The sequence below is a fragment of the Dipodomys merriami genome, unplaced genomic scaffold, assembly GCF_024711535.1.
Source record: "Dipodomys merriami isolate MVZ:Mamm:240054 unplaced genomic scaffold, mDipMer1.0.p SCAF_6, whole genome shotgun sequence".
Taxonomy (NCBI): Eukaryota; Metazoa; Chordata; class Mammalia; order Rodentia; family Heteromyidae; genus Dipodomys; species Dipodomys merriami.
The window spans coordinates 70,835,920-70,862,534 of NW_027206179.1; the positions used below are offsets into that span (position 1 = coordinate 70,835,920).

General features: G+C 37.2%; 1 protein-coding gene and 1 non-coding gene across 4 annotated transcripts in view; both read left to right on the plus strand.

Moving 5' to 3' along the window:
• Window positions 1-26,615, plus strand: part of Xpo4 (exportin 4) — a 117,698-nt gene that overhangs the window by 71,053 nt on the left and 20,030 nt on the right. For all 3 annotated transcript variants that reach the window (XM_070003133.1, XM_070003132.1, XM_070003134.1), the window contains 7 exons: window positions 3,721-3,833; window positions 9,539-9,696; window positions 9,924-10,098; window positions 23,595-23,771; window positions 24,305-24,447; window positions 24,949-25,094; window positions 25,974-26,151. In XM_070003133.1, the coding sequence (XP_069859234.1) occupies window positions 3,721-3,833; window positions 9,539-9,696; window positions 9,924-10,098; window positions 23,595-23,771; window positions 24,305-24,447; window positions 24,949-25,094; window positions 25,974-26,151 (1,090 nt within the window). The remainder of the gene's footprint in view (window positions 1-3,720; window positions 3,834-9,538; window positions 9,697-9,923; window positions 10,099-23,594; window positions 23,772-24,304; window positions 24,448-24,948; window positions 25,095-25,973; window positions 26,152-26,615) is intronic.
• Window positions 14,335-14,441, plus strand: LOC138814411 (U6 spliceosomal RNA). The gene has a single exon (XR_011367990.1). It is a non-coding gene; the product is annotated as a U6 spliceosomal RNA (small nuclear RNA).

Below are 26,615 nucleotides of genomic sequence, written 5' to 3' on the forward strand. Positions count from 1 at the left end.
GTGTGTGTGTGTGTGTGTGTGTGTGTGTGTGTGTGTGTGTGTGTGTGTGTGTCTGCAGTTGACCATTTCTTTTTAAAAGATAGAGAAGTGTGTGTGTGTGTGTTTCTGTTTTTCTGTATACATATGTGTGTGAACGTGCGGCTCCTGGAGCTTGAAGTCAGGCCTGACCTCTGTCCCTGAGGTTTTTTGCTCAAGGCTAGCACTTTTGCCGCTTGAACCACATCTCCACTTAATGGGTTTTTTTAGTAGAGATAAAAGTCTTTTGGACTTGCCTGGGAAGGCTTTGAACTTTGATCCTTACATCTTAGCCTCCTGAGTAGCTAGGATATAGGATACAGGCATGAGCCAGTGGCACCTGGTTAAGATATAGAATTCTTAAGACAGAAAAGTCTGTTTGACTCTCTTGTTGGTAAAATTGCATTTTGTTGTTTATGAATGAATTATTCTGATGCAAAATTTAAATTATGTTATTAGTCTTTAAGAAAAACATACGAAACCATAGCTCAAGCAAATTCTACTATGATTTCTTTTTCTCTTTTTCCTTCCTTCCTTCCTTCCTTCCTTCCTTCCTTCCTTCCTTCCTTCCTCCCTCCCTCCCTCCCTCCCTCCCTCCCTCCCTCCCTCCCTCCCTCCCTCCCTCCCTCCCTCCCTCCCTCCCTTCCTTCCTTCCTTCCTTCCTTCTGTTGGTTGGGACTGAACTCTGGGCCTGGGTGCTGTCCCTCAGCTCTTCAGTTCAAGGCTAGTGCTCTATCACTTAAGCCACAGCACCACTTCGATTTTTTTTCTGCTTATGTGGTGCTGAGGCATCGAACCCAGGGCAAGCATGCAAGGCAAGCACTCTACCACTGAGCCGCCTTCCTAGCCTAGCCCCATGATTTTTTTTTCCTTTGATGGGGGACCAATAGAATTAAAACTCAGCTTCTAGGCAAGAACTCTATCACTTGAGCCATACTGCCAGCCTTTTTTGCATTAATTAGTTTTTGATTAGTGCAAAATCTTGGGTTCAGATTCTAGTTCTGCCAGGGTTCAACTTGAACTTGATGTTCAACTTGTCACATACTAGGTTTTTTATCTGAAAAAAGCCACCTCATTTTCCCTTAATATAAAATAGTGTCTAGGAGTATTTATAGAGCATAAAAAGCTTTTTTGGGGGGAGGGGGGTCAGTTCTGGGACTTGAACTTGGGCAGGGTCCCTGAGCTGCTTTAAAAAATTTTTTTTTATTGTAAAGTGATGTACAGAGAGGTTACAGTTACATGAGTCAGGTAATGCGTACATTTCCTTTGAAAGTGTCATCACCTTCCTCATTTCTTTCCCAGTTTTTTTTTTTTTTTTGGTGAAACTACTGTACAGAGGAGTTACAATTACATGGGCAAGGTAATGAGTACATTTCTTATCAAGCATTGTTGCCTCCTCCTTTGTTTCCCCTTCCCATCCCTTCCAATCTCCCCCCATTTTCCCCCCCTTCTCTGCCCCCCCCCTCCACCAAAGTTGTAAAGTTTGTTTTTCAACATACCGACTTGTACATCTCATTGTTACAATGAGTCCACCCGTATCCCTATTTAAATGATTTGTTTTTTTCCTTCCCCTCCACAAATTATACCAACATCAAATACAGTGAAAGCAGGGGTTATACTGTGGGGGAAGCACATACAAAGCAACAAAGAAATCATCTAATAAATATGTTAGAAACAATTGCATGAAAAAAAAAACATTTGAATACTTATCTTGGGGTTCATTTCCCTAACATCAACTTATCTGACCTTTTCTGCTTGACTCAGACATACACTGGTTATTGCAAATAAGGGAAACCATGGGACCTATGTTTCTTTGGGCCTGGCTTACTTCACTTAATATAATTTTTTTCCAAGTCTTTCTATTTCCTAACAAATGAGGCAATGTCATTCTTTCTGATGGAGGCATAGAATTCCGTTGTGTATATATACCACATTTTCTTGAGTGTTGATCAATTTTTCATCAACACAGTGTTCCTTTACTTCATAGAAAATGAAGTTAAATATCAAAGAATAAATGAAATGGCTATTTTCATAAAGAACAAGAATTATTGTCTTCCTCAGATGATTTATTTCATACCCTAAAACTCCTTTTTCTGCTTTGTTATAGAAACTTTCCAAGGTATCCAAAAGTAGAGAATAGAAGCTTTAGTAGCTGTTGAATTCAGTCTAACTTAGTCTGTATTCCTCCAGCCCTAGACTGTTTCAGAACAAACCGTTCCTATCAGATAAATTTCATCCATAAATACTTGTTCCTGTAAAGATGATCGTCTTTATTCTTCATCATGGAAAATGAACTGGTATTTAGCCAGTTTTTTTTCTTTTCTTTTCTTTCTCTTTGTTGCAAGACGGAGACTCACACTCAGTACCTGATACTTTGCTCAGTGACTAGCATTCTGCCAATTGAGCCACACCTCTAACTACCCAGTTTTTTTTTTTTTTAATATTAAGTGAAACAGATGAGAAAAGTTGCTTACTGATAACTATTAGTATTCATTGGCTGCTGTGTTTTTTCTGTGCAATTCAGGCTTATCTTACACCTCCATGACTTCTCCACAAGAGGGCAGATAAAGGAAGAGGGAAGTAAAGTTTAAATGAATCAGATTTGGGTTTCACTTTTGCTGATCTTATTAATGGAGTTTTGGAACCTTTTGGGGGTGATGTCAGAAACAGGCTCTGATCTCTCTCTGTGTCTCCTCTAACTCTGTAGAGTATTCATATACATATATACTCATATATTCATATATACATTTTAAATCAATCAACTATTGGCTTTTGATATGGTCTTACAGACTTAATTTTCCCTTTGAATAATTATTTCTGTCTAAAACCAGTTATTTGGCTTTAAAAAAAAGTACAATTTTCTTTTTTTATTTTGTTTTTTGGTAATCATCTTAGATACCTAGGCAGTTTCTTATTGCTGATACTAATGTGGCATCTGCTGGCTGTCCCCAGGCCATACCGTTCTTAAAAGCCCAGGTACTGTGGTTGCCACTGAGGGAATTATCTTCATAAATGTAGATATGTGGTATTTACTTAATTTACATAGGACACTATTTGAAGCATGCTTGACTTATAAACACTTGAACACTGCACTGTGGGCTATGAGAATTTTAACTTGGCATCTTTAAAGTTTTATCTCAGTATGATTAGTTCTTTGTTTGAACTTGATATTTGGATACTACGATCTGAGGGAGTTTTGTTTTTTAGTCTAATGCAGTTAACTATGTTCCTTTTTTCCTCTTTCCCATTGAATATATTTCCTTTGGAAAATGGTTATTTTTCCCTACAGGCTTATGCATGGAAAATGAGACTTTTCATTTTATACCTTTGGTTTTAGCTATTATAAGATAGTAAGGAAAATTATGGGCAGACTTGGGCAGAAATTGATTCTTTTTGCATCTCTTTTGAAGTCAAGATTTTTCTTCTGTTGTCACTTTTCAGCTCTCTAGTGATCAGTTTCTATTCATATCACATAACACAATTTACTATGAAACTGTTATCTTACATTCCTATAGCATTCCTCTTTTTTCAGCACTTAATGCCCTTTATTCCTTCACTTCATGTGTGAATTATGTAGCATATGTGAAAGAGGCTCAAACTGTTTCCATTACATTCTTTCTGAATGGCTCCTGTTATATTTAGAGGTAGACTTACACTTTTGACAAAGTAAGAATGTTATTGTTGTTGACCTTGACACCAGATCACTGGGCAGACATTATATAGCTATGTTTGAATCCTCACAAAATGTGCTGTTGAAGCCAACAGAGTCCTGGAGGGAGACTCTTCTGGACAGCAGAGTTATGGAACTTTTCTTCACAGTAAGTCATGGTCTTCATCTCTAGTAGCAAGGCCATGGAAAGAGGAAATGTCTTTGTCTTTCTCTTAAATGTTTACTACTATCCTTTTAGCCTTCTCTTCTAATTTATCTGCTTAAATAGAATATAGCAAGTCTCTTGTAATTTATAAAACTACTGGATAATGATGAAGGGTTTAGAATCCTAGAGTAGAACTTGGACTTTTTTCTTGAGACCCCTTTACATTAATAACTGAAAGCTGCAAAGAGCTTTTTATATAAGCTACATAGCTCTTACTATCCTACAAGAATACAAACTGAGAGCTTCAAAAAATAATTATTAAATAGCAATAAAAATTTTACAGTAGTAATGCAAATAACATTTTAATGAATATGTAACTTTTTGAAAACCAAGTGAAATGTATCCAGCCTTTTTGTTGTTTGGTTTTACATTTTTTGCAAGTCTTCCTAATGTTAGGAGCAATAGAAGTTAGCCAGATTGTTCTGCCTCCCTTTACATTGTTATCCCATATTATGTGGCTTTAGGAAAAATGCCCTGTGTACAAGTGTGACAGTGAGGAAGGAAAAGGCAGGTAGTACCTCTATATCTTTTGTGTGTGTGTGTGTGGGAGGGGAATGAGTGGGGGGGTTGTGGGGCTTGAACTCTGGGCCTGGGTGCTCTCCCTGCAGCACTCTTCAGCTCAAGGTGAGGGCTCTACTGCTTGTGCCACAGCACCACTTCTGGTTTTCTAGTGGTTTTTATTGGAGATAAGAGGCTCTCAGAGTTTGCGGCCTGGCTGGCTTTGAACCGTGATCCTCAGATCTCAGCCTCCTGAGTAGCTAGGATTACAGGCATGAGCCACCGGCGCCCAGAAGCAGTACCTCTGTATTTGTATTTTTTTTTTTTTTTTTTTTTTGGGTCCGGTTGTGGGGCCTGAACTCTGGGCCTGGGTGCTGTCCCTCAGCTCTTCAGCTCAAGGTTAGCACTCTACCACTTGAGCCACAGCGCCACTTCTGACTTTTTTCTTTTTGCTTATGTGGTGCTGAAGTATGGAACCCAGGGCCTCATGCATGCAAGGCAAGTGCTCTACCACTGAGCCACCTTCCCAGTCCCCCTCTGTATTCTTAAAAGTTTGCCTAAGAAAATAGGAGTCTGTAGAAGATTCCTGGATCACACTTTGAGAACTACTTACTGTAATAGTGTACCTTTTATAAAGACCTGACTTAGGTTAATCCTATTTGATAGCAATTTATTTAAAATATTTCAAGTATCATTTCATACAGGACTCATTATAGTTTGTTGATATAATCCCATATTTACTATTCACTTTAAAAATATGTATGTGTACTTACGTGTTGAATACTAATTTGCAGTTATAGGATAAGTATACAAATTAGTTAGCTACAATGACTTGGATAACATAAAGATCAATGAAGTCCAAGAAGAAAGATCAGTTAGAGGGAAAAGAACATTTGCTTAATCCCAACCATTAATTACCATTTAATTTTTTATGTGTTTTCAAAATATTCTGTACAACTCTCCCAATTGCCTCCTTTAACGTTGTATGTCTATAGTATATACTTGAAACTATCTAGTACAAAGTTACGTATATATTCATGGGTATATAATTAAGAGATACTTTCCACAGAAATGTTTGGCCTGAGCATTAATTAATCACTTTACATTTTCTTTTTTAAACCAGGGAAATGATGACTATAAACACTGTCAAGATCAAAGAGATAGTTGTAACTAAAATTTAAAAATCCTGTTGCCTGCTTCATCTGACAGGAATTATTTTGATAGGAATCCAAGTTCAATTCTTTGGATTATTTGCTCTACTGAAAGTAGATCCCACTCCAGCAGTTTTTGAAAAGGTGAAAACTTGCTGGCAGGACTGGAAACAACTCCACCAAATCAGAACAGCTGTCTAGACAAACCAGGCAGCTGCTCCTGTCAGCTGTGAACTGTCACATGCAAATAACTGGAATTTGAAAGTTAACCCTTCTTGTTATCTTAGTAGTTTTGTATGTATAGCTGACATTTTAATTTAAGCAATTTTTGCTACTCATTACAAAGACTAACATGGCTTATCTCTCTACTTGATTTGCCTTTGTTAAGTTTAATATTACTTATGAATTGATTATATAATTGAAACCCCTCTCCCATTGGAGATACCACAGTTACCTTGGATTTGAATTGAAACAACATGCTGTTGCTTGGGATGAAGACATCAATTTGTTGATTATACTTGAAATTTGAAACAATTTTGGTTATACTTGCCCCTCACAAGTTTGCAAGTATGTTGATTTTTCTTTCCTTCCTAAGGTCCTGTAAAAAACATTACATTTTCTGGGCTGGGAAGGTGGCTCAGTGGTAGAGCGCTTGCCTTGCATGCATGAGGCCCTGGGTTGGATTCCTCAGCACCACATAAGCAAAAAGAAACAAGCCGGAAGTGGCCTTGTGGCTCAAGTGGTAGAGCACTAGCCTTGAGCTGAAGAGCTGAGGGACAGCGCCCAAGCTCAGAGTTCAGGCCCCACGAACGGACCCAAAAAAACAAAACAAAAAAAAACACATTACATTTTCTTCCTATCCTGAGTGACAGATTTTTCCTAGTTTGGTTTATGATCTCTTCTGTCTTTGCTTAAATGTTAACACTCCTGCCTACATGTATCACTTTAGGTATCACTTCACTGATGACTTCTATATTCAGCACAAGCTGCTCCAGATTTTCAGAGACTCATAATCCAAGTGCTTACTGGGTAAGCACTGGATGACCCATGCACATATCACACTTAATGTATTCCAGTAGAATTGATCACATTGCTAACTTGCTGCTTCTTCATGTCTTGCTGCTTCTTGGCTTGCCACCACTCTAGGTGCTCTTTTTTTTTAGTCATGGGGCTTAAACTCGGCCTGGGCACTGTCCCTCAGCTCTTTAGCTCAAGGATAGCACTCTACCACTTGAGCCACAGTGCCACTTTCGTTTTTTTCTTTTTATGTGGTGCTGAGGAATTGAACCCAGTGCACTCTACCACTGAGCAACCTTCCCAGCATCCTCCAGATGCTCTTAAGAGATATGATCTCTCATCCGTCTGTTTCCCATATTTAGGTAGAGAATCTAACCTTTAATTGTATAGTGAAATTTATATTGAAGTACATATTTACATATGAGGGAACTCCTTTGTAATTCTGACATTGGAAGGAAGGCTTGAGTCTTCCTCAAATAATTGTTTATCATGAGTCTTATATGGGTCATGTATTTCAGAGATTATATAGTAGGCTTGCACAATACAGATAGGTTCAAGGATAGTTTACTTTAAACTGTAAATGTTAACTAGTTCATTGATGTATTCTTTCGATTCTTCACTCCTAGATAGACTAAGAACTATTTGGCTTATAGATAGATTGTGAGATGACTTTCTCTTATGCCACACTCCCCTGTATCTGTTAATAGACTTTATTTCTGGATATCATATCTAAATGTTGATTAGGTTCCCAAAAGGAACCTAATTTAATTTAATTCATAGTTATCAGATAAAGTATAAATGCATTGGGTGTTATATTTAAGAGTTCAAAAACTAGATAATGTGCATACATGAATTTTTATATCATGCTTTGATTTTATTATTTAAAACTTAAAATACATTGGAATAGCATTTGAAAAGTACTTGTTTCCTAGACCAGGATTGGCAAATTCTGTATCAGATCCGATAGTATTTTAGGCTCTGTACATTCTATGGTCATACCCAACTCTGTCACTGTAGGTCAGAAGAAGCCCAAGCTTTATTAGAACAAAACAAAAACAACAAAAACCCAAGTGAACCTGAAATTCCAGTAAAATGTCACTGGTGAGCATTAAAATGTGAACAAATCACAAAATACATTCTCTTCTTTTTCCCCTCATCCTTGCCAAAGCCGTTCTTTCTTACAGCAACAGGCAGGAAGCGATATTTGACCCAAGGACTATGGTTTATTAATTAATCCTTATTCTAGACCGAACATTTTAAACCTGGTAGTAGGTCAGTTAACTAATATGTAGAGTGGATATCCTGTTTTAAATCCCTTAGAATTGAGAGATTAGTTTAATAGAACAGTGAATCAGAAGTTAAAATGTTTACTGTTACTCACAGTATGCCAGTGAATATTTAAAAGAAACATTTTGACCTCAAGTAATTTATAAATGATTTGCAGAGTGGAAATGGATACTACCTGAAACCAATAGCAAATAAATTCAACATTGTGCTTTGTCTAGAAAAGAATACTGGAGTAAGTAAGTGCTTATGGAAAGTAGACAGTGATCGCAATAAATACCGAGTGTATTGTGATTAATGATCACCATGTAATTTCTTCCTTGATTTTTTTTTGTGGCTATTTCAATTATGCAAGGTCACAGAAATAAAGCCCATAATATCATATGATACTGTAAATCGGACCAAAAGAATGAAAGCATTCTCTTTATACAGAATATTGAATGCTAAATGGTTTACATTATTACTAAGTCTGGACAAGTCTTTTTTAAAATTTATTGTAAAGGTGCTGTACAGAGAAGTTACAGTTACATGAGTAATGAGTACACTTCTTGTTGAGCATTGTAACCTCTGGAAAAGCCTTTTTTTTTATTGTGAAAATACTGTACAGAGAGGTTACAATTACATGGGTAAGATAATGAGTACATTTCTTATCAAGCATTGTAGCCTCCTCCTTTGTTTCCCCTTCCCATCCCTTCTCATCCTCCTTCCACCCCCCCCCCAAAAGCCTTTTTAAAAAAAATTTATCATGTGCTTTTTATTTCCAGCACTAACATCATTATTTATAAATTTTAGTTACATCCCTTTTGGAAAAATAACTATCCTATGGGAGTTTTTTTTTCTTCTGTACTCGATCCTGGCATCCAACAGTTGCTCAACTGCCCCCAATCCTTAAGTCATTTGCAACACAGAAGTCCCATTGATTCTAATGCGAAAACAATGAAAGAATTTCTTTTCTTTTAAATTTTATTTTATTGTACAGATGCTGTACAGAGGGGTTAGAGTTACATGAGTAATGTAATGAGTACATTTCTTGTCGAGCATTATTATCCTTTCCCTTGTTGTTCTCACATGGAAAGTCTTTAAATGAATTTGTGTATAATTTAACTAAAATGTTTTTTTTAAAAATTGTATTATTTGTAGCAATGATGTTTAAATAAGGCTTAAGAAGATGATAGGCACCCTCAGAATTAATGTAAATATATGTGTATATGTTGGTTGACTCAATGAATGAATGTCTGGGGACTGAGTGACATATTGGTTTTCTGAGTAGGCAACTGTTTACTTCCCTAAGGCAGCACCTATATACTCTAGATTGAGCTTATCTGCTAACTTTAGCAAGAAGCTGTAGTGAGGCATAGTTAGCATAATACAGATGACTGTCGTCGTTGCTGTTTTTAGAAGAAGCAGTATGTCTGACTGGCTGGCATCTGCTCCTCTCTTTGTCATAACATGCTGGAGACAGTTCAGTTTTCAAAATATAGGGAGCCTTCAGTTAACAAATAGTAGATTTGGTTAAAATCATGGCCAGCATGTCAGTTTTACTGAGGAGTAATTTTCAAATGTAGTTTAGTTCAGGAATTAATTTTCTAGAAATGTCCAGCCGTGGTGAATTTTTCTCTTACCTTATTTGGCTTGGTAGACACATGACCCTTATAAAAGAAGAATTTATTTTTATGGATTAGTAATTCTTTCTAACAGGTACACCGAAAAATCAGAGAAGATTCAGATATGGCACAAGATTCTCTGCAGTGCCTTGCCCAATTAGCTTCTCTTCATGGACCCATCTTCCCGGATGAAGGATCCCAAGTCGATTATCTAGCACACTTTATTGAGGGATTACTGAATACTATCAATGGGTAGGTATACTTGCCCTTTATAACTGAAAAGGAAACATCCCAATTTTTTCCTTAAACAATGGAAGGAAAGGAAACTAGTAGTTCCTCTCTCTGTTCTGTATTTTAAAGTTGAGCTGTATAGCTAAGTTGAAATGAACATACCGCGATATACCTTTAAAAATTAGTTGTTGATACTTGTATTTGGAAACATGTTATAGACTTAATAATCCTCATTACTTGATTTATAGGATTGAAATAGAAGATTCTGAAGCTGTGGGAATCTCTAGCATTATCAGCAATCTGATAACTGTGTTTCCTCGAAATGTTTTAACTGCCATTCCCAATGAACTTTTCTCCTCCTTTGTTAACTGCCTCACACACCTCACTTGTTCTTTTGGGCGAAGTGCTGCACTGGAAGAAGTGGTGAGTGATATTCTGAAATAAATCATGTCTGTCTTTCTTAAGGAAATACATACTGTCTTTGGAATGTTTTTTTCATGCCAATGATATAGTAGCTGTTGTTAAAGTTATTTTTTCCTGTGTGTAAATTAGTGGCAAAATACGTTTGGAAACATGAGCTTTGAAAATTTGTCAATTCAAATCAGGTTAATAGATGAAATCTGTTGGTCCTAAGATTTTAATTTTGAGATAATTGAAAGGCACTGCTTCTATTAAACAAGAGATTGCAAGCTCATTTTAACAATGTTTATAGAGTGCTGATAACTTCCTGGCATGGCATAATTATATATTTAAGATTTTTCACCTTTGAGCTTAGTCAAAACTTAGGCAAACATAATTTTATTCCAATCTTTGTAGTAATGCTTAATTTGATAAGACAGTGCTTCTAATTTTTTGGTAGTATACTAAGGTTTAGTAGTATATTTGGGTAGAATCTAATTTATGTTAAAAATTAAGGCAATACCAAAAAACCTATTTGATACAAATATCAGATGTTTTAAAAATTCTTTATTTATATTTAGAGGACTAAAGACCCTTAGCAGCATAGCTACTTTTATTATAACATTAATCACTGAAATTGAATTTTTTCTACCTACTAATTATTAAATTGTTGAAACTTAATTTTTAATGAATTGAAATGTATTCCTTTTAAAATATTAAAGAATAAAATCTGTATTTGTAGCTAATTTATTTACTTGTATAATCATGAATTGTTTTGGTAGGGAGCTAGCAATATCCATTTTTCCTGTCCCTTCAGATCTTTACAGAGCTTAAAGAACTCAGAAAAGATTGTGTTTCTGTAGTTGATGATTTGATGAGGAAAAAACAGGTCAGTCAGGGATTAATGTAATGGAACAATGTAAGTTTCAAAGAAATAATAAAATCCCATTGTATATGGGATCTAAACTCCTCAGGAGGGTAATACATGTTCTAAGCATGAAAGGCTATGAAAAGTCAAGTATTCAAACTTTATTCTAACTCTTTTTCTATTGATAACACATTTCTAGATTTCCTGTGCCATGGCTTCATTGTCTTTTCCTTTCCCTCTTGGTTTGTTTATTTTCTCTTTTAAGCCTGGTAGATTAAAGATTTAACATGTTGTCCCATAATTAGAAACACAGCTACTTTTAGTTTCTTTTTGTGGATTGTGTTCCTAACATTTTAAAGACTTGCTGGGAGGTATGTGATGTTCTTGGCTTGCCTTTTTTTGGGTCAGCTCATGGGTCTTGAACTCTGGGCCTGGGTGCTGTCCCTCAGCTCTTCAGATCAAGGCTAGCGCTATACCACTTTAGCCACAATGCCACTTCTGGTTTTCTGGTGGTTTATTGGAGATAAGAGTCTGAGGGACTTTCCTGCCCAGGCTGGCTTTGAACCGCAATCCTCAGATCTCAGCCTTCTGAGTAGCTAGCATGAGCCAGTGGCGCCCTGGCTTGCTAATTTTATGTTCAGAATGTATTACTTTCTGTCCCGAGGATGACAGCTTGACAGTTTTTCTGTTCAGGTTTCACTAGAAATATTGGAATGTAGCTGGGTAGCTCCACTGTGGGAGTAGCAGATGTGTCTTGTGCAATTTCACTAAAAAGAAGACATGTTCAAGTTAGGATGGACCTATAGGTCTCAAGACAAGTGTTGTTTAATTTAATCTCCTGATTTCTTTCCATTGATCTGTTTACATTTTACATCTCTTTTCAAATAATTGGTCATCTATTGTAATAGGAAGAGAAAAAAACTTTTTGTAAAGTTTTGCATTGTGGAAGTCATATTGGGCAGACATGTAATAGCTAAAGTCTTAGCAGGCCCTGTGTAAATGATTTGCATGAAGATGGAAGAAACCCCCTTAAATGCTATTTCAAGCTCAGTGTTTTATCGTCTTGAGCATACTAGTACCAGAAAATTATGAATGGATCCAGTTGAGCCCATATTGGCCCTTCCCCAGGACAGACCACATTGGGTATTGTTTCCTAGGTTACCCAGTGATTGTAGTCACGGTCCATGACACATAGTTTTTATCCTGAAATTTGAAAATTAAACATTAAAATTAGCTTAGCTGTCAGCATGGTGTGGGAAAAGCCATGAAATTGGAGGGGGGAGGGGAGGCGTAGAACAGTCACAAGCTGAGTAAGCATACAGCAGAGGTACTCTAACAGGCAGCTTCATCTCTCATATTAGGTAGACTGCTAATTCCTTGCTGTGTTTTATGCCATGGGTAAACCTATATAAAAGTGTCTGTATGTTGTGTACCTACATCTTAAACCAGTTACTGGGTTTTATTTTGTCACACCGATTTTTTTTATAATTTTAATTAAAAAATATTTTGCGATGTCAATTTTGGAATCTTATTTTTATTTTTAATATTAAAGGAGTTTCTTTAAGAAAGCAGGTTGTATATATGTAGACTTGGATTGTGGTAAAACTTTTTTTGCATTATGTTTACATAAGAATATATGATAGATCCTGTCTTTCTTTGTAAGCAGTTTATGTTTTCAGTGGTAATTGTATTGCTACAGTGACAGTGGAATAGAACATCTTCCATTGGATGAAAATTCATTATTCTGAGCCACTTTCAGCCTTTTCTGTTTATGTGGTACTGAGGAATCAAACCTAGGGCTTCATGCTAGGCAAGCACTCTATCACTAAGACACATTCCCAGCTTTCTAATGTGTGTTTTAAAAATCTTGTTACTGCTTTGTTTTTAGCTTTTGTGTGAAGAGAATGCATCATGCTTGTACCTTAGTAAGCAGTGAACTGGGAGTCCAGAAAGCAATTCCAGTGTTTAGTCAAATTGTTCTGGAGCTGTTAAACTTTCTTGGTATTTCTTGAGGTCTTCTGAAACCTCAAGAACTTTTTCTGTTGCTACAATGAAGAAGTGAGACTAATTGCAGAGACTAATTGCGGAGACTGAACTAATTCAGTTCATTAAAATTTGAGGAAAATATGACGAGCTCTCTAGTTTATTTCTTAGTTTCTTTTGTCAGTAACAACGTTTGAAGTCACGTCCAAAGTAGAATCATCAGAGAAGCAGCCATATATTGAGTCACATGAACAGAATAGCTGTCAGGACAGTGGTGAATGTGTTTTTGCCATGTGTATTTGAGAGAGAGAAAGAAGAGAGAGAGTATGGAAAGGGGAGTCGTAGATGTACTTTATAAAATTTTATAAAAATACATTTGTAGCCTTATCTGACCACCATCCAGCAGGACAAAGTGTTGAAGCTTACTTGATAAAAGTTGGTAGAAAGCTCCTGATGAAACAGAACAATTTTGTGATTTATCAAGTGAATAAGGGTTGGCATTCTTTTTTTTTTTTTGCCGGTTGTGGACCTGAACTCTGGGCCTGGGCATTGTCCCTCAGTTCAAGGCGAGCACTCTACTGCTTAAGTCACAGTGCCACTTAAGGCTTTTCTGTTTATGTGGTGCTGAGGAATCGAACCCAGGGCCTCATGCATGCAAGGCAAGCACTCTACCACTGAGCCACCTTTCCAGCTCAAGGGATGGCATTCTTGATTCAAGATTTAGATCCTCTAATTACTTGATGGAAAAGAGATGGGTGAGATGTATACATTGAAGCCAAATTATGAATAGACACATTCAGAGCACAAATTTTGGGGTGTGTGAGTGATAAAAGTAATGTAGGGAACTCTGGAGCTGAGCTGTGAAACCAGGAAAAGGGTTAAGATGTTGAAAATTATGGTTTAGAATGATAGTATCAGCACAGTGTAACTATATAGTATAATTGAACCTTTTCTCATGAAAGGATCAGTTGTTTGAGAATTCTGCCATTTTCTCCACAGTAATTCTGGATAATTAGGAAAGAACACAGTGATGAACAGATACAGAGCTAGATGGCTGGCTAGCCTCTACTTACCTGTTGTGTATGCACAAATTTCTCTGGCCAAACCAATTGCAGAAAAAAATGGAATGAGATGCACTTTTTTTTTTTTTTTTGGTTGGTCGTGGGGCTTGAATTTTGGGCCTGGAAACTGTTCCTCAGCTCTTCAGCTCAAAGCTAGCGCTTTCCCACTTGAGCCACAGCGCCACTTCCAAGATGCACGAATGTTTTTTAAGCCTTGTACATTAAAATTATTCTTTTTTGTAGTAGTAATAGTTTTAGTTCTATGAGGATATTTGGAAGAAAACTAGCTACCGTTATAACTTGAAGACATTCATATTTTTTCAAGTATTGCAAGAGTTACTTCAGTGAGTACTCTCTTTGGCAGCACATATACTAAAAGTGGAACAATACAGAGAAGATTAGCATGGCCCTTATGGAAGGATGACATACAAATTCGTGAAGTGTTCCCATATTTTTTTTTTCTTACATGGCCAATTATCTTTTGTACTCTAAAATTTTAATATCCCTTTAACAAGTTCTAAGCTTTCTTTTTGCATCGGGAATAAAAGCTGCAAGACTGCAAACTTCCTTCAACAGCCAAGCCCACAACACATAATCCCATATTTTTTGACTTAGGTAACTGTAACCCCTCTGTACATTACCTTTACAATAACAGTAAATAATTTAAAGAAAATGGTTTCAGTGAAGATGGGGGAGAACAACAGAAGGGGTAAATTTGATGAAGATGCATATTAAAAATTATTTCAATGTTTTATTAATTTGGTGGATTATATAAATTGCCTTGGATATTAGTAAGTTCTAATTGCTTAAATCCTAGTGCAGAACTAGTGTTTAAAATTTAAAGTGGTGTCTGGTGTCTTTTGTGCTGGTCCTAGAGCTTGGGTACTGACCCTGAGCATTTTTGTTCAAGGCTTTACACAGCTCCACTTCTGTTTTTTTGGTAGTTAATTGGAGATCAGAGTCTCACAGACTTTGCCACATTGGCTGGCTTTGAACAGTGATACGCAGTCTCAGCTTTCTGAGTAGCTAGGATTATAGTCATGAGCCATTGTAGTGGGCTTGATGCAGTCTGGTTTTTTTGTGTATATGTGTGCCGGTCCTGGGGCTTGAACTCAGGGTCTGGGCACTGTCCCTGAGCCTCTTTGTGCTCAAGGCTAGCTAGCACTCTACCATTTGAGTTACAGTGCCAGTTCCAGGTTTTTTTGAGTAGCTTATTGGAGATAAAGAGTCTCATGGACTTTCCTGCCCTGGCTGGTTTCTAACTGCAATCCTTAGATGTCAGCCTCCTGGGTAGCTAGGATTACTGGTGTGAGCCACCAGTGCACGGCTTTACAGCAAAGTTTATTTATTAGCTGATCTTCCATATAGTATCTTATATTATTTCTAATGCTAATACTTGATACATTATCAAATCCAACACGCCCTGAGTTTAGAAATGAACACTAGGATGTGAAAAGGGGTTGCTCTTTGACTTCATCTAAAGTAGAGGAGTCCCTTTCATATCAGCCCACTAGGAGTGTTGCTGGATATTCAATTCTGTAAATATATATTGCATACTTACTATGTGCCAAATATGATGTTTAAAGATTTGGAACTGCAGCATGGATTCCTGGTGTTTTTGTTGGGAGTTTTTTTTGGTTTTTGTTTCTTTTTAATCCTGTCTTATCTATAGGATTCTTGTAGAGATACTTGCTAACTAAATCAGGTTTTTGGAGGATTTCAGAATCCAGTACCTGCTTCAGCAGATACTTTGAAGTTAAACTAGATGTCTGCTTTCAAAACATATATGTAACTAGATAATGGGTTAATTTATTTGATACAATATTCAGAAACTTAGAAATTCTTCCTTTTTATTGTGCTGGTACTGGGACTTAAACTCAGGGCTTCATGCTTTAGCTTGGATTTTTTGTTTGTCTCTCAAGCTCCCCCACTTCAGCCACAGCTCTACTTCTGTCTTTTTTAGCTGGTTAATTGGAGACAAATAGTCTCATGGACATTTCTGCCTATGCTGGTTTTGAACCATAATCTCCAGATTTTCACGTCCTTTAAGCCACAATTACAGGCACGAGCCACCAGCTTCTGTACAATAAACAATCAGCATACTTAGAGCAGATGAATGAGAACATTAACAAATATGGCTCTTTGATGTTTTGCTCTTCCATATATCTTGTTAATACAAATATTGTAATGTTATTGGGCTTTAAGGTATGCTAGTACATGTAAATTTTTAACTTGGCAAATTCAGAAATGTGAACAACTCTGTATGATCCACTTAGATTCTAAGAAACAGTACATTGAACCAAACCAGTGGTTCACACCAATAATTCCACCACTCTGGGTGTTGGAAGATTAAGTTCAAATTCAGTTTGAACTCTGTAATGATACCTTGTCTCAAAACAAAAGAAAAGAAAAAAATGAAGAGAAGGGAAGGCAAAATGAAGGGAGGCTGGCTCTATTGATAAGAGATTTTTCCTTCTTAAATTTACCTGTGGGTTTTTAGCTTTATTGTTTCCCTCTTCTCTAATTGCAAGCAAATTTTGGTTGTATAACTTGTTCCTAATTTTTTCATCTTGTCTATAAGGGAACATTACTAGTGATCTTGCTGGCTAGTGTTCTTGGTAATTTACCCAAGCCTATATGATCAAGGTAGTTGATTTTATTTCCACTCTCAAGTTCTTAAAAAGAATCATAGCCTAGTCTCAACCTTAGGCTAGAACTGAAAATCCAGAGTTTTGTAAAGTTAAAGAACCTCTTTGAAAGTTACTCCTTAGAAATAAAATTTTCTGTGAAACTTACTCAAACCCATGTCATTGGCCTTTCAGTCGTGGGGCTTGAACTCTGGGCTTGGGCACTATCCCTCAGCTCTTCAGCTCAAGGCGAATGCCCTACTGCTTAAGCTACAATGGCACTTGTGGTTTTCTAGTGGTTTATTGGAAATAAGAGTCTCGAGGACTTTTCTGCCCAGGCTGGCTTTGCACCATGATCCTCAGATCTCAGCCTCCTGAATAGCTAGGATTACAGGGATGAGTCCGGCTTTCGTTGCACTTTTATGTGAATCTTTTCTTGTTTCTTTGAAACAAATCTTTGGAATCTTATTTGCCTTAAATGACTCATGTTATAAGTGCAATTTTTTTTGTGTGTGAAAATAAAGTTTGTGCTGGGGATGTATGTAGCTCAGTAGTTTTGCATGTTCATGGCTTTTGGATTGGTCCTTACAAAAAAGAGAGAAAACAAAAGAATTTTGATATCAACAAAAAAGAGCTTTCTAATTTCAGGGCAAAGATTTGGAGTTGCCTTAATAGCTATTAACTCTTTATGACAAGAAATGTATTATAGTGGATTGGATTACAGTTAAGTACCTACTACTAACGGTATTATTCTGTTAGGGGTGGAGATGAAGCTGTTTGCAGTACTCTCACCAAATAAATTTATAACTACTCTGGGATGAAATTTATGTGTATACATTTACAGTTTCTGGTAACAGATTTATGTAAATAACCATAGGTATAAATACATATTTTAGGGCAGTTCTATAACCATCCACTCAACATGTAGTTTCCCATTGGACATTAGCATCTGTGTCCACCAGAGTTGCACATTGCTTACAGTTGATGAACCTGCTTTGAAACATCATTATCTTTTCAAATTTGTCATTTCCATAATTTCCTTTATGTGTGACTTCTGTTGTTCTGTTGATTGGGAAATGGATAATAACATGTGCCATAAGAGGATCATACAAAGTAGTTTCACTTTGTACTCTCACTGCCAGACTCTGATAATCACTGATCTTTTTTTTTTTTTTTCTTGCCAGTCCTGGGGCTTGAACTCATGGTCTCAGCACTGTCCCTGACCTTCTTTTGCTCAAAACTAGCACTCTACCACTTGAGCCACAGTGCTACTTCCAGCTTTATCTCTATATGTGGTACTTAAATTAAATCCAGGTATACTAGGCAAGCACTCTACTGCTAAGCCACATTCCCAGCCCCCCCACCCCCCATCTTTTTTATGGTCCATGTAGTTTTGCTTTTCCCCAAATGCTCTACACTCAGAATCATTTAGTGATAATAGATTTTAGGCTACGAAAATAAATTTAGTGTGTAAAAGGGAAGCCAATTTCTATGTTAAAAGTTTTCCTTCCAAAATACCATTTTATGGCATTGTCAGAAAGTATTTACCTACTATTTTGTAATTATGTATTCAGCATAATTCCCAAAGCACTAAAGCTTGTGTGTGTGTGTGTGTGTGTGTGTGTGTGTGTGTGAGAGAGAGAGAGAGAGAGAGAGAGAGAGAGAGAGAGAGAGAGAGAGAGAGAGAGAGAGAGAGAGAGAGAAGGTCTGCAAAGTCCCTCCTATATACTTGCAAGTTAATTCTGGGCACTGAAAGAGAAGTGTTGATATCATAGTTTGATTACCTTCTCCACCCTGCATTTCCAAATGGATAAAGTGGGGTCAAGTAGTCTTATAAGCCCTAAGCCCCTCTCCAAAGCCATGCTGGCAGCAGGCCTGACAATACCTAGAGCATGAGCACATAAAGTCTAGCTTGGTCTCCTGAGTCATCTCTTGCACGTGCTGTTGGCTCTGCTGCTGGCTCTGCTGCTGGCTGTTTTGCTGGGTTTGGGCCAGTGTAACTGTGGAGCAGGGCCAAGGTATGAAAAAGCACTAGGTTAGATTTCACTGCTCTGTGATTAGATTGAAGGATCCAGTTGCCAAATGTCATCAACCAACTATCTCACACTTTGACTGATGAGTTACTTGTATTTGTGTCCAAAGGGACACAGAGGGTGCTTTATTTGTTTTGTTTTGTTTAAATTTAGCAGTGTATCGCCTTTATGTTAATTGTCACTCAATGAATATTTACATCCTACTTGTGATCTGTTTTGTCTAATATCAGGGCTTTATTGGAGGGATTGTCAAGAACACTTTCAGTAACAGAAAGGTGTTAATACTTTTTAAAAAAACTTTGCATTTTATTTTTTTCTGTATGTGAGTAATTAAACTATGATAGAGAAATGAAGATATGACTTTGAAGATGTCTTGCTTCTTAGTAGGTCAAAGGATGCTACTCTTAAGTTCCTGTTAAGATATGTTACCACTGTTTATTTTGGCAAGATAAACTGTTAAGACCTAACAAATGATGTCTGTGAAGCACATGCTTTGTTAAGTATACAAACAGGCCACAGATGTTTCTGTGGGAGGAAAGTATTTTATAACTTATAAGTGCTCAACTCCTAGCTTTTAATTTTTTTTTTTTTTAAGTATGAGGTTTGAACTCAAGAGACTCCCTTGCACTTGCTAGGGAGATACTCTAGTGCTTTTCCAAATTTCCAACTCTTTTGTGCACTGTTTAGTTTTTAGTCTTGATTCCTCTCTGGCCATCCACCTGGACTGTGATCTATGATCCTCCTTTTTTTTCCCCTCTCTCTAGGTGGAATGACATACCTACAGGAGATTCAGAGAGGAGTCTCATGAACCTTTTTGCTTGAGTTGGGCTAACTTTGCTTGACCTATGATCCTCCAGATCTCACCTTTTTGAGTAGCTCATATTGCAGGCATAGATCCCCAGTGCATGACATAGTACTTAAGTTTCTGTTGAAGGAATAAACCATTTTCTTCTGCTATTAACAAGTTAATCACTGTGTTTGAGCACTTTATTTAGTGTGTTTTTCATCATTTGTGAGAGAAGAGGGGTAGAAGTTGTTCCTGTTTTGATTCCCACGCTCCCTTCCCCCGCCGTGCCCCTCCCGCCCCCCCTCCCCCCAGCTGGCACTGGTGGCTCACACCTGTAATCGGAGCTACTCAGGAGGCTGAGATCATAAACCACCAGAAAACTGGAAGTGGCGCTGTGGCTCAAGTGGTAGAGTACTCACCTTGAGCTGAATTGCTCAGGGCAGGAAGGTCCTTGAGACTCTTATCTCCTGTTAACCACCAGAAAACTGGAAGTGGTGCTGTGACTCAAAGTGGTAGAGCAGTAGCCTTGAGCTGAAGAGCTCAGGGACAGTGCCCAGGTTCAGAGTTCAAGCCCCCATGACCGACCCCCCCACCAAAAAAAAAAAAAAAACACAAAAAACACAATTTACCCTGAATTTCTGTTGATGCCAGTGACACATTATATTTTGTTATTTTGGTTTTTGGTATTGTTGATTTATTTGGTATCATTTGTTTCAGCTGCATGGATTATTCCTCTCAATTTTATCTGTAGATCAGTTTGTATAGATTTGTAATTGTTTTGGTTTGGTTCTTAGTAGTTCAGTAGATCTCACCTAAAAATCTACTTAGAATTAAAATTAGAGGGCTGGGAAGGTGGCTCAGTGGTAGAGTGCTTGCCTCCCATGCATGAGGCTCTGGGTTCGAATCCTCAGCACCACATATGCAGAAAAAGCTGGAAGTGGCGCTGTGGTTCAAGTGGTAGAGTGCTAGCCTTGAGCTAAAGAGCTGAGGGACAGCATCCAGGCCCAGTGTTCAGGCCCCACAACCAACAACAACAACAAAAAGAATTAAAATTAGAATTTTCTTTGGGGGAAAATTTGAACTAATTAAAAATTTACACTGGGGCTGGGAAGGTGGCTCAGTGGTAGAGCACTTGCCTTGCATGCATGAGGCCCTGGGTTCGATTCCTCAGCACCACATAATAAGCAGGGGGAAAAAGCCGGAAGTGGCACTGTGGCTCAAGTGGTAAAGCATTAGCCTTGAGCTGAAGAGCTGAGGGACAGCACCCAGGCCCAGAGTTCAGGCCCACGACCGGAACCACCACCCCCCCCCCCCCCCCCCAAAAAAAAAATTACACAGTTTGGTATGGTGATGTAAGTTTTTCTTTTCTTCCAATTGACTCAGTTGGTTTTATTGTTTCACTATTGCTAAAATGATCAGCATATTTGAAAAAGTAATTCAAGTGATGTACAAAGTTAGAATTCTCCAAAGTTACATTTTTCATTAGAATGAATGCTGACTTGGCATTTCTTGGTTTACACATAGTACTATATTATAATTACAAAAATTACTTGTAATTATTAAAAAGTTGGAAGTAAACTAAACCACTTTAGTTTAAACTTCAGAAAGTTAACTATTTTTCCAGACTTTTAAGGCATTAGAGTAAAAGCAAAAATCATAGGTTTTTTCTAATATTGTAGCCATTCCATACGTCCTTAGTGTTAGAAATAGTAATTTTAAGTATAGAAGAGTGGAGAAATGACTCAGTAAAGTTGGATGACTGCTAATAGTTGAAGTGGACTTAAAGCAAACATTCTTACATATGTATCATACTGTGACTTTCCTGTTCAGTTACCATTCTTAAGGAAATGTTTCATTTCATTTTTACTAAACTTTTAAAGTGATTTTTTGTTTTGTTTTAGTACCAATCTTGGGGCTTGAACTCAAGGCCTTGGTGCTATCCCTGAGTTTTTTTGTTCAAAGCTATCATTCTACATTTGAACCACAGCACTTTTAGCTTTTTGCTGATTAATTGGAAGTAAGAGTATCTTTCCTGCTCAGGCTTGCTTGGAACATAGTCCTCAGATCCTGGCCTCCTGAGTAGCTAGGTCTACAAGTATAAGTCACTGCTGCCTGGCTTCAAGTGATTTCTCATTCTGCATAAAGCCACTCTTCACAGCCGCTCGTCTGTAAACAGTAAGCCTTTGCAAGAGTGTCTCGCTCCTAGTGAAAAGGAAGAAAACTAATGGGCAGAGAGCAGTTCCATTTAAGACTTTTGATGAGTTCATGTAAAAGAACATTTTCAATGAAATAATCTTTTAATGCTGGAAAATGAGAATCAGGGTAAACTCAGAGGAGAAAGTCATGACTAGAGAAAAGAGCAGCCCCGATATATGATCTATTGGTTACTTTCTGGCTGTATTATTTGCCATCTGCCTGTCTTCCCTGCTCATCATTTTACATTTTGATGGCCTTGATGACACATGCATCCTTCTGCTGCTGCTCCCACCTCAATGCCTTCCTCAGGCTCCAGTGTGGGCTCTGTCTTGCCCTGCTTGTACTTCATTAATATCTTCCTTCTATGTGGATACTGGTGGTAGCTAAATTTGTATTTCCTGTTTTGACCAAATAGTTTAACCAACATTCTCTCCTGAATTTTTTATTTGCATGTTCAGTTGAGAAACTTTTCTTTACACCTCCTTTCACTGAATCTTCCCGTTTTAGGAAGCATCTTTCCAGCTGCCCAGGATAATAATTCAGGTGCTACTCTTGCTTTCTGTCTTCTCCCAGGTCAGACTTCCAGTTCCATTTGTGTTTTTGGAAACCTTTCCTTCATAAATCTTTGCACAGACTGGCCATGTAGCAACATTTTCATAGCCCAAACCAAAGTGCATGGCCTGTGGCATCATCTCTGCTTGAAGTGTTTCAGTGGCTTTGGCTGCATTTGGAAGGAAACCCAGTCTCTGGGTCCCAGCTTGTTGAGACCATCTGCTGCCCATATCCTCACCCACTCATGTGTCATCATCAGTCACTCTCTGCTAGTAGCTGACTCCTGCCTCCTCCTGGCTTTGCAGCTTTTATAGTACAGTGGCTTTGCTGTACAGTACTAGCTCTATTCAGAGAAATTTGGACCATAAATAGTTCTGTGAAAATTTCTCTTAATTCTCACTAACTTAGTTTTGGTGTAAACCTCTTAATTGAGCAGTTAGCTAATCCTGAACCAGAAAGAATGGGAAAGAGGAAAAGTTAAGAATAGCAGCCTATAAATAATTATGGTCATGTTAATGGACTCACCTGTAGGTCCTTTGGATACTTCTCTGAGAGAGAGTCCCAGTTCAATGAGGCAGAGATTTGGGCAGTTAGATGTGGCTTTCTTCTGCATCTCTACTTGTCTTTTTCTAAGTTTTCTATGTGTTTTCCCTTGTAGGAAGAAGACTGATTAAAATAGACCCAAAAAGGGGGGAAATTATTCATTTTCATATTCATGAACTATTTGTGCTTATTAGACTGAATTTTTCTCAAATGAAAGGACACTTGACATTTCTCTGATATTATGAACTCTGAGTCAGGAGTTGTATTAAGGGGCACTTGTGAGGTTTTCCACACATTCTTTGCTTTGCTGATGAAGTCTGTTTTCATCATTCTTTTTTAAAATCATTAAAACAGTGTTGGGCTCGGGAGTATAGTTCAGCTGTAGAGCACTTAACCTAGCATGTATGAGACAGAGTACATCACTAGCACTGGAAAAAAATGTTTAAGAAATATACGTTTTTGGTACTGGGAAGATGGTTCAGTGGTAGAGTGCTTGCCTCACATGCATGAGGCCCTGGGTTTGATTTCTCAACACCATATAAACAGAAAAAGCCGGAAGTGGCGTTGTGGCTCAAATGGTAGAGTGCTAGCCTTGAAGCTGAAGAGCTAGGAACAACTAATAAACATTATTTGCAGGTTGACTAAAGGTTTAGGTTGGAGTTAGTTTTAGGAAGTTTAATAAAAACTTATTATTCTTGTATCAGGCACATATTCCTGTAATCCAATAGGAAGATCATGAATTCCAGGAATCTTTCTCTCTTTTTTAATGTTAAAGATATAAAATTATTTTTGTACCTAACGATGTGACTCTTGTTACACTGTTCATTTTTTTTTCTAGATAATTGTTTTATGAATGTTCTTTTCTTTTAGCTTGATAAGGATGACATGGTATACATGGAAGCATATGATAAATTGCTGGAGTCCTGGCTAACTTTGGTCCAAGATGATAAACATTTTCATAAAGGCTTTTTTACCCAACATGCAGTTCAAGTTTTCAATTCCTATATTCAGTGCCACTTAGCCGCTCCAGATGGCACAAGGAATTTGGTAAGTTCTAAGCCAGGTTGTAATTAAAAATCATCAGAGGCTCTGTTTCATTGTACTAGATATATTACCCATTAGTAGAATATAAAATAGGCTTCTTCAGAAGATTTGCTAGGTACCAAAGTGGTATGTAAATGAGTTCTTGATAAGTAGTATATTTCTTATTCACTTACCTACCTATATCTTACTAATTGTCCAGTGATAATGAATGACTTCCTGTATTCAGAAGGATCTTCAAGATGCTGGTTCATTTTAGTGGCTATGACATTCCCCAGGTGGGAGGTGGGTTATAGATATGCAGTTAGCTGTGCTTACCATGTCTACTTTTCCCTCCTTTCTGTTGTCCTCCTTTTGATGAGCACTAGGGAGGCTGGCATAGTTAAAGGAGGCCCTAGATAGCTGCACATGAAGGCTAACTCAGAAGTGCTCTCTTTTCTAGCTATAATACTGAAGCTATTTTACAGGGCCACTAGAAAATCATGACTTCTGGACCATGGTAGTACAGCCCTCACTGTGTCTTTCTTTCATCATAATAGACTGCCAATGGTGTAGCCTCTCGTGAGGAAGAAGAAATAAGTGAACTTCAAGAAGATGATCGAGACCAGTTTTCTGATCAACTAGCCAGTGTAGGAATGCTAGGAAGAATTGCTGCAGAGCACTGTATACCTCTTCTGACAAGGTACACACAGTCCAAAGAAACCCCATGGAGCCAATATTCTCTATTCACAATTCCTGGGAGAGCACTTAAAGTGTTTAAAGACTTTAAACACCCCTACCCCGTATCCCAGCACACTGGACCAAATGGACAGAAACACTCTCATGATTGCATTCTTTGGCTTATACATTTGGAGCCCAGGAACTGCAGCATAGATGGCAGAGAGATTATGGAAAACATGGTATGAGAAATGATTTGACCCGTATCAATAAAAACTTGGAATAACCACTTTTCACATGACTGTTGTAAAACCTTGACTGTTTGTAAAACATTGTTATAATTATGTGTCATAAACAGTAAATCACAGTTCCTATCGTGCTATGAGAACAATTGTGTACTGTAAAATTTATGTATATATGTTTTTGTGCTAACATCTTAATTTATGTTGTTTATTATGTGGAAGTTAGAAGTGTATGTTTTTACATGTTGAAGTTTATGGATCTGTTGTTTCTTTTCCTCTTTTAGTTTATTAGAAGAAAGAGTAACAAGACTTCATAGTCAGTTACAGCGACATCAGCAACAATTACTTGCTTCATCTGGTTCAAGCACCATTAACAACAAAATGCTTGATGATCTCTATGAAGATATTCACTGGCTTATTTTAGTTACAGGTTGGTTGGTTGTTTCTTTTTTTGGATATAGTTGCCCACTAAACAGTTTAAACCCTTAAAAAAGAAGCTCCATATAGTAAAAACTGTAGGTCAGAACTGAGCATTGCAGCACATACCTATAATCCAAGCACTCAGGAAGCAAAGACAGGAGAATCACAAGTTTGAAATCCCGTCTCAACCTCTTTGTTCCTTTGAAATAAAGTTCATATCTAATATTAGATGAAATTTGGATGCAACTATTATCTGGTATATACCTACAGATGTATTAAAACAAAAAACACTGCCTAGCATGTATTCACTGTTTATCTCACACACTAAATGGTTATTTAATGTGGATTTTATTTACTTTTAACATCTTGTCATTTCTCCATCTAACAGATGGAGAAGCTTAGACTATAGAAATCTAGCCTCTAGTCTAGTTATGTTAATAATTTTTAGAGCCAAAATGCAGCTCTAGACAATCTTAATTACCACACTATTAGTATTTCTGTATTTAATCAGGAAAGAAAAATCTTGACTTTTGGAAAAGTATCTTAGTATTATTTGTGATTTAAATAACAGTAGGATTCATGCTAACTTTGCAGATTATTGTATTACTGAAAATTACTAAAATGTAGTAGACTTAAAACCTATATATCATGATGAATTATAAAATTGGTGAATATAAATTTGTTCTTTGCTGTATTTTTGAGATTTAATTATCTGAGAAATTGAAAGTTTCTTTTCATCAACTTGAAATTTATAGATTAACATTTATAATTTATTTTTACATCAATTTATGTGATGTATATAAATAAATCAAAACTGAAAACATTTATAGTTCAACTTGGTAAATGTAGAGTTGTTAAGTGTTCATTTTTAATTTTTTTTAAACTGAAGGCTACCTCTTAGCTGATGATACTCAGGGAGAGACTCCGCTAATACCTCCAGAAATAATGGAATATTCCATTAAGCATTCATCTGAAGTTGACATTAATACAACACTTCAAATTTTGGGATCTCCAGGAGAAAAGGCTTCTTCCATCCCAGGGTACAACAGAACAGATTCTGTGATTAGGTAATATGAACTCTATAGCTGTGCTCTTGTAATCTATACTGTTTTATAAATTATGAGTGGATGGGTAGATGGCTAGAGGGACTAGGCATGCTTGTAAATCAGATAACTGAAAGGAAAGAAAACTTGAAGAAGCCTTGAAATTCACAAGGATGGAAAATACTCAGTTTTTCAGCCAATACCACTCTAGTGGGAACTGACAGCTATGTCTGCTACTGAGCCAGAACACCTTTAGTTACCATGAATGCTAGAGACATTTGATCTAATGTACTAGAAACACAGTGCTTGTCACTCAAAAAGTAGTACTGATGTATATACATAGACACTCTGAAAGGAAGGGAAAATTTCAGGTTTTAAAAGACCATATGAACATTACCAGCACATATGTTCATAAAAGCGAATAAAACTTTTCTAGTAGCTTTCTCAAGGAAAACTGCCCTTCTTACCTTATAAAATGGCTTTTATTT